The 8,035-nt window shown below is 33.7% G+C and overlaps 1 protein-coding gene across 3 annotated transcripts; it reads right to left on the bottom strand.

Moving 5' to 3' along the window:
- Nucleotides 1–360: 360 nt before the first annotated feature.
- Nucleotides 361–7,339, bottom strand: LOC114162934. 3 transcript variants are annotated; one of them, XM_028046951.1, is made up of 9 exons: nt 7,013–7,336; nt 6,836–6,942; nt 4,373–4,455; nt 3,654–4,015; nt 2,824–2,979; nt 2,382–2,469; nt 1,301–1,534; nt 1,062–1,186; nt 361–712 (listed from the first exon to the last, which is right to left on the bottom strand). In XM_028046951.1, the coding sequence occupies exons 2-9, from the start codon at nt 6,860–6,862 to the stop codon at nt 555–557; spliced, it is 1,233 nt and encodes a 410-aa protein (XP_027902752.1). In that variant the 5' UTR covers nt 6,863–6,942; nt 7,013–7,336; the 3' UTR covers nt 361–554. The 3 variants fall into 3 exon arrangements, with proteins under 3 accessions (XP_027902752.1, XP_027902750.1, XP_027902751.1); XM_028046949.1 differs by having other exon boundaries at nt 1,062–1,534; nt 7,013–7,339; XM_028046950.1 differs by having other exon boundaries at nt 1,062–1,534; nt 2,824–2,976; nt 7,013–7,339.
- Nucleotides 7,340–8,035: the final 696 nt, after the last annotated feature.

Raw genomic sequence — 8,035 nt, 5'->3', positions numbered from 1 at the left:
CATCCATTAATTTCTAATCTCACGCACAAGATGTATATACCTCGACATGAGGAGATGTGTTAAAATAAGTGAGGTACAAACTTCACTTTATAAATTCGATTTTGTGAAATTGAATTAGACTTAAACTCCACTTCTAACACAAATGGCTAAGTAGATTACTAAAGTAATGCAATGCACTTCAGGGATTGAAGCAATATTCTTAGGTGGTAAGTTATTTTTCTTCTCATTTGGTGAACAATCTTCATACAAAATTCTGATGAAGGACCCAAATGCAGTCTCAGGATGCCATGGACAGACTTCTGATAGAAACAATTTGGTTTGTACTTATGCAGTGTAACTATCAAGACTTTAAAGCTTGTCTACTTCTGAACTTGGTTAGCTTAAGATAGTTGTGGAACTTAGTTGTTTTACTATGATTACAGATTGTAATGATGTATAATGAACTTTTTAAGGTAAATGTAATACTAAACATGTGGCACGAAGCAATTTTTCATGCAGAAATTTAGGTAAATGCTTCAAAACCTAGTGGAATATGCAGTCTGTTATTACACTTTTCATAGAACCCTCTTGGGTTTAACTTTCAGAATACGATCAACTTTTCCCTCCACATCTTTTCCTCCAATCATATCAATTTCCATATCAACTGGCTCCATGTTAAATTGGCGAAATACTCCCCATAAAAAATGTCCAGCCTTTACTTCAGCAATAACACCTGCACACACTAGTTAATGTCAACAAATGTTGATTGTGTAACGCAGGCGAATGGGACAAACAAATTCCAAATAAGATCATGTTAAGTATCACTGTGAACTTTAACATCTCAACGATACTGACACTCCAAAACTTATCGATCATTTGCTATCACATGAGAATTTATTAAAAAGAAAAAAAAATAAAAGAATACAAAGCTTGGGGTACAAGACCACACCAAATCCATGATAAAAGTTAATATTTCAAACCTGCTCTCTCCTCCCTGAATTTTGATGTTAAATATTCATGAATGGAAAGGAATTATTGAAGAAAAAGCAGAGCTAATGAATGAAGCAGTTTAGTTTACATACCCCTTGAGTCTATGTCAAGTTGATTTGAGGTAAATACTAGCAATTCCACTCCATCAATAAAACTTCTTAGCATTGCTTTCTCGTCATTCATAAACTTCAATATGTCATTCAGGTCCTTTCTCAACCTACATTCAATGGAGAACATGTAGGATAAGCAGCTTAAACCGCAATTGCCCACATGGATGACACCAAAAAGAAAAAGGAAAATGAAAAAGATCAAGAAAATAGGAAGAAATGACCTATCAGTATGTTCTGATGGAAAGAAGTACAATGCAATATCCTGAAGGTTAGGAGAATCATCTGGGAATATATCAGTCAAGACATTCAATGCAGGAAGTGACTCCAGTTGCAGAACTGATGGCATTTCTCTTGAAAGTTTATATGCTTTCTTGTTAACCATGCATGGTGTTTGGGCCTCAAATCCATCATAAATTATGCTAGATGCAGCTGCTTGAAGAATTTGGATCTGACCCCTACAAAATTTGGGATGAGTAAAACTGTAACCTTCACCCAACTAAATGTTTGCTGTTTCAAGTATCATATTCTTGCAATAAATTCATCAATAAATTCATATAATGCTAGGAGACCATATATAGAATTGTTTGTTTTGATAATAAATAAGAAGATAGCCTATGTTCTACTCACAGAAGTGTTTTTGAGCAGCCAGAAAGTTTGAATTTATTAACAAACTCAGTTTTAAAAAAAGAAAATAAGAATTTATTTTTCTCTTCTATAAATTTGTATAGAAAAGTTATTCCAAAGGAATCCTAGACACATTAAACCTAATTATACACGTCCCAATAGTTTATTTGAGATTTCATAGAGGTTCCTATGTTATACCAATTGTAATAGAATGTCATTATAGTTTAGAAGGAGGAATTTAAAAAAAAAAATTAACTCTTCAGACATAATCACGAACTTTACAAGATCAAAACCATTTATTTTAACAAAAATAAGCAAATATATCTTGCAAATGTGATTGCTTGTAATTATACCCTAACATGGCCGCATTTGTTTATGGAATGGGTTATTTACCACCGTAAAGGGAAGGAACAAAACTTCATAGATATTCAAAATAAGAGAAAAAGTCAAAACACAAAAGCTCATAGCTTTTATCCACCCATGTACATGGTGATTCCTAAAGCTGAATCTGCTTGAAAGAAGGAATAAAAAATAGTAAAATATAAAATTGAAGAGAGATCGATAGTTCCAATCTCATTGTAACCACCATACGAAATTTTATGTGCACTAGGAAGGAAGTGCAATGCAAGGTAAAAAGGTTATCAATGACAAGTTTAAGGCAAAAAAGAAGGTACATACCTCCAAGCATGAATTGAGGAGGGTAAAAATTTACGATAAAGGTCTAAGTTTTGTTGAATGCTCTGAGCATCATCGCTAGGTTCACCAGCTAAGGAAGAGAGAGAGCAAAAGAAAAGGGAATAAAATAAGATATGATATGACAGCTTGAGAACCCCACACCAGATGCAAGTGACTAATATCATCATACATCATTCATATACTATATAATGTTAGACTTAAACACAAGAGGAAAGTCCAACTCAAAAAAACTAGTTCATTAGATGGAAGAACCTCAAGACTTAAGTACCACATCAAATAGTTTATCTTACTCAATATAGAACTCCTAATACATACATAACACAACCCTTACATTTGCATGTAGAGATGTTAGGATTTAACACCAGTTAAAAGCATCAAACGTAACACAGAATGAAATCATGACAAGAAAAGTATCCTTGCTAACCAACAATAGCCAAAGATTTTGTTGCTGATAAATCTCCAAATGGGGCATCTTTTGTAGCCTTTTCTTTCTGAGGATCATGGGCCTGTACATTTTTATCTGCTACCACTCCACCAAAGGGTTGCTGATTTTCTTCTATACACTCCTGTGTTGATCCTACTAGAACCATAAAACAAATCACAAACTTATCTCCTGGTAAACTTGAAAAGCAGAAGATTTAGAACATTTTTTTCTAAACCAGTCATACTGTGGTTCTATATCTCTGATAGTTCAAACTCTTACACAGTCAATGCCAGTGAATGGAAATTAAATTTAGACCCAGGATCTGTTATAACAAATTTCTACAAAAGCACATATACGAGAGAAAAAATAAAATGAGTTTTTCAATAAGCTAAAATTTGCTTATGCACAAGTTAAAAATAAGAAAATTTATGAAAAGCTTTTACAAATTAGCCTATTAATGAGCTAATTTTACCTCATGAAAAATCTCATTTCCTTTTTTCTTCTTATTTTCTCTCCAAAAAGTGTTATTGCAGAAACGTATCCAAACTGACTCTTTATATATGATAACTTCTTTTAAAACAATCCAGAGAGTTATTAAATTAAAGATTATTTCTCTTTAACTATACATACAAATGCATTGAAACCAAGCAGTGGGTGTAAGAAACTCTGACTAGACAGGAATGAACATGCTCAAGTGCACATTTTATTTCCATCAAATCAGATTAAAACCCAGGCAAGCTCAGCACATTAAAACTTTGTGCTTTCAAGAACGTGCACCATAAATGCTAAGAAAAATAGACATGGAAGCAAAAATGGAGGGAAATTCCTACCTTTAAACAATGAGCAAGAAGCATGTTGGTTAGTCATTGGCCTCTTGTGTACTTCATCATTTCTTGGAAGCTTCCCAAGTACTTTAGGAGGTAATATGGGAGGATTTGGTTTTGGAGTCAGGGAGGGAATCTTGGAAATAACATTTTTTGATCCAGCAGAGGTCCTCCCAGAAGAAAGCCTAATGACTTCATCTAAGTCAAGGTACTTCACTTTGGCTCTTTTGACAGATGGTTTCCTTTTACAAGCCCAGGAACTGACATCCTGGTTCACTTTATAAGGTGAAGTTGAATCGTGCTTGGATTGGCAAGTCTCACAGAGCCAGTCTTTAGGAATTATTGTGGTATTAATTTGAACGCAATAACTGAAATGGGATGGATATAGCATTGATTAAGAAAAAAGGTTCTATGCCACACTTATACTACTGCAAAGGCATATATATATAAAAAAAAAACATAGGTCAAACCAAAGCCAATAATTTGCACTTTTTTAGTCTTTCTTCATTCTTATTAATAATGCAAATATTTACAGTTTTTTAGGTTTTCAAGCTTCTTGGTAAAAAGAATGCAAATTCAAATAGATAGGATACCACTTGCCTGCTTTTTTTTTCTCATTTATTAGTTTGCTTAATAAGACAAGAAAGTAATCATGCCACAAAAATTAAAAGACTGAAAGAAAATAAATAAGTAATGAAAGAGAATGGCCAATTTGAGATCATTACGCATGTCGAATCACGCTGCATTTAGAGCAAGTAACAACTTTTTCTATCAAACCACGAGCACCGCATATATCGCATTGTTCAAGCTGCAAGGAATAATGAACTCATAAATATCTATCTGATTAAGTCCAACTAATGTCATACTCCATAAATATAAGGGAAGGGAGGGGATATATTATGATGGAAAAGCTAATTGGGTGAACTCTTCTTCAGGGAGATTCAATTTGAAGACACTGATTTTCTTTGGAGGAAACTTGATACCCAAGAAAAGTACAAAGCAAATTGCAATTCCAAAGTCAAGTGGGAGAGATAAAAAAAGATGGTTAAGAAAGGTTAACGTATATGGAATCACTACCGGTTAGGAACCATGAATTGAAAAGAGAAAACAACAAAATAAAAATAGGAAAGACCTCTCTCCTTCAAAAAGTTTCCCTCATAAAGGATTTCTCCATTCCCAAAAAGCTAATGCTGAATGTACAAAATGAACATCATTCCTCTCTCCTAAACTTCTTCCCTTATTTATATCTAACTGACCTCAATTAACTAATTAACTCAATAATATTCTAACTATCTTGACTAACTTCTCCTTACACCCTAACAATCCAACCTTCCTAAAACTCATTAATAAGAATTTTTCTTATGGAAATGTGAATTCCTAAAACAGTTATGCATGGTTGCATCTCCACCTTCAGTTTCCTTTTTGTTTAACTCTACAATTGTGTTATCAAGAAACTAATCTTTACAGCCCACAATCTTCACTCTCTTTATTCATGCATCCACTTCTTCCTCCATCACAATCCTTGTTTCTCTTGCTAATTTCACTTCATTTTTGTTTTCTTCTCCACTACAAAAGAATGTGAGTTTTTATTATTGAACCTTCTTTACTTTGACTCAGCTTCCCCTTCTATGCTTCTACCAAAGGTGTGCAGCTCCAACCTTTTTGTCCGACAACTAGCCTCCACTTCAATGCATTTTGATCCACTTTCCTCCATTTCTATATTTGTCTTGCTCAATCAAATGTGGATCACCACCTTCGTTCAATATCTTGTGTAGCATGTGTTTCAGCTCTAAAATGTTGGTCCTCTCTTCCAACAACACTGAGGAAGTTTCCATTTCTTTGCTACAAACTTTCATCTCGGTTTACTCTCTTTGCTTCATGGCAGTCAATCATTCAATGATGTGGCTACCATAGCTATCTCTGAATCTTGTTTTAAAAGCTTTAAAAATGATTCCCAATCTGAATTCTGGGTTATCTTTGGCACCAACAATAGAAGCAAAGCATTGTCATGCTCTCCTTGCTCATGGATGCATATTAATTGTAGCTTATGCAATGAATAAATGTTTTGCACGTCAAGAATTTTTCAGCCCTACCAATCTCGATCTGCCCCCAAAATCTACTAAAATGAGCATCCTTCTTCTCTTCTCTTCTTCTTCCACTATTCATATCTAGCTAACACCTTCAAGTAACTAACTAACTCATTAATATCCTAATTATCTCCTAACTAAATTATCCTTATGCCCTAATATAACCAGTGAAATTTGTAATTGATAACCTAGCAACCTTAAGCAACTCCAAAACTAGTCTTCTATCAAAAGCCATGGTGATAAATACTCAGAAAACTGTCCCCTTGAAAACTACTTTTTAAGGGGAGAGGACCAAACGTTTAAGTACTTCATCGAGCATCCCAAACTAACTCAAGCTGACACTTAATGCCACTTTAGTCAGCCTTTCTAGCCAGCCCCACTATAGAGAGCCCGTTTTGATAAACCAAAAACAAGTTTTGATACCAATTGATAAGCAGTAGGAGAACCCTCTCTTAAAAGAAAATAAGTGATAATAAAAATATGAGGATATCAAACTACTCTACAGGAGACATAACCAAATCCCCATCATACCACCCTACCCCTGTTTGTGCACTTGGGCAACCATCCCTTAAAAGCTAGTTGTTAAGAGGGGCAGAACCAAGTACAAAATTACTTCATCAAGCATCCTTTAATACTAAGTGTGGGACTTACACTCCCTATACCCAAGTCCTTATTGTACCACCAACCCCTATGCAGATTGTTCTTTTCAACACACCAACAATAAACGTTGATACTAATGATAAGCATCCAAACAAATGGGTCAAGGGGGAGAAAGAGAATCAAACACTCAAGTACTCCACCAATCATCCCACCATACTATTCAATGTGGAATTTAAACACTCCATAATGCCCGATCCTGATCACACCACCACTTTGTAAGGGAGCGTAACATGAAAGCTTCTTACTATTTCAAGGAAGTATTATTCAAAATCAATGTAGTGAGTAACAAGTGACATAGAATTTTGACTCTTAAAACAATTTACACGGCACAGCACGATGCTCTAAAAATAGCAAACTCCAGCAGAAAACCATACAATAGAAAATGATAAATGAACACACAAAGGGCAAGTTAAGAGCAGAAATGCTTTGTTTTTTGCTTACCTTGATATTTTCCTTGGGTGGCTGCATTGTGTCTGGGGGTACTATACTCTTTGTGAAAGACAAGGGTGAGTCCTAAAAAACTGCAACTTTTAACATTCTGGAAAAAACTGAAAGCATACAATGAAGTATCAGTATGAAGTGTGAGAATGTATAAATAAAAAATCTGTTGATGCGGACCTTGTTCGATTCCAAAGTGATGAACTTGCTGAAACACAAATACTTAACCAAATAATACGAAAAAGGGGTTTCAGTTTTTGCGTGAGGAAAAAGCTCTTTCTTTTTCCTTCTTCACTTCTACAACAGCATGCTGAATGAAAGAAAAAGACTTTAGCTTGGTGGTTTCATTTTACAGCACAAAACATCCATAGCTCTATTCTCTGCTAATCTCTGTGAATGCGTGAAACTTCCTCAACAAGTTTCATTACCTCTTCTGGGTTGAGAAGAGGATGAAAGAGAAAGAGAAAGAAAGAGAAAACTGAAAGGGAAAAGAAAAAATACTGAAACCATTTTGGCATTTTGTTCAGGTCAAAGAATAGTCAAAGCATAACATCGAAACAGTGGCACCTATTTTGGATCATTTGCATTACGTGCTCCTTGGTTTCGCATCATTTGAACAAAAAGAAAACGAAATTATTTAAGGAAATAATAAAACCTTTTTGGTTTTGTATTTTGTTTAGTTGAGACTTTATTGTTTATGATTTTAAATGGATGAATTCAATTTTTTTTTAAATATTTGATTGTAACCCATCTTTGTATTTAAATTTATCGTTCAGACAATATTTTTCCATTACAAAAATAATAAAACGAGTAATTTATTTACGTTTTACAGTTTGATAATTAATTAATTAATTAATTTTTAAAGTGTACAAATTTAAATTGGATTTATTCGTTGTTCATACTTTATTGTGATGAATCACTTTTTTTGTGACATTATTATTGTTGGAATATTTGACTCTATAAAAAGACTTAAATAGAGTTTAGACTCTTATTTTGGAGAATTTGACTAGATTGGTTAGCAAATAAACCACATAACAAATTTTATATTAATTTATCCAAAATCATAATTTGCATTCAATTCTTTATTAATTTGAATGAACGGTTATTTGCCCATTTGTTATCAAACATTTCCAAAGTTAAAAATAGTGTTTCATATACTTGAGTTTTACCGTTTTATTATGCTTTTATTTAAGTGGTCGAATA

This window comes from Vigna unguiculata, chromosome 9 (genome assembly GCF_004118075.2).
Source record: "Vigna unguiculata cultivar IT97K-499-35 chromosome 9, ASM411807v1, whole genome shotgun sequence".
NCBI lineage: Eukaryota > Viridiplantae > Streptophyta > Magnoliopsida > Fabales > Fabaceae > Vigna > Vigna unguiculata.
The sequence above is the reverse complement of the archived record's forward strand: the minus strand, read 5'-3'. Positions and strand labels throughout refer to the sequence as shown.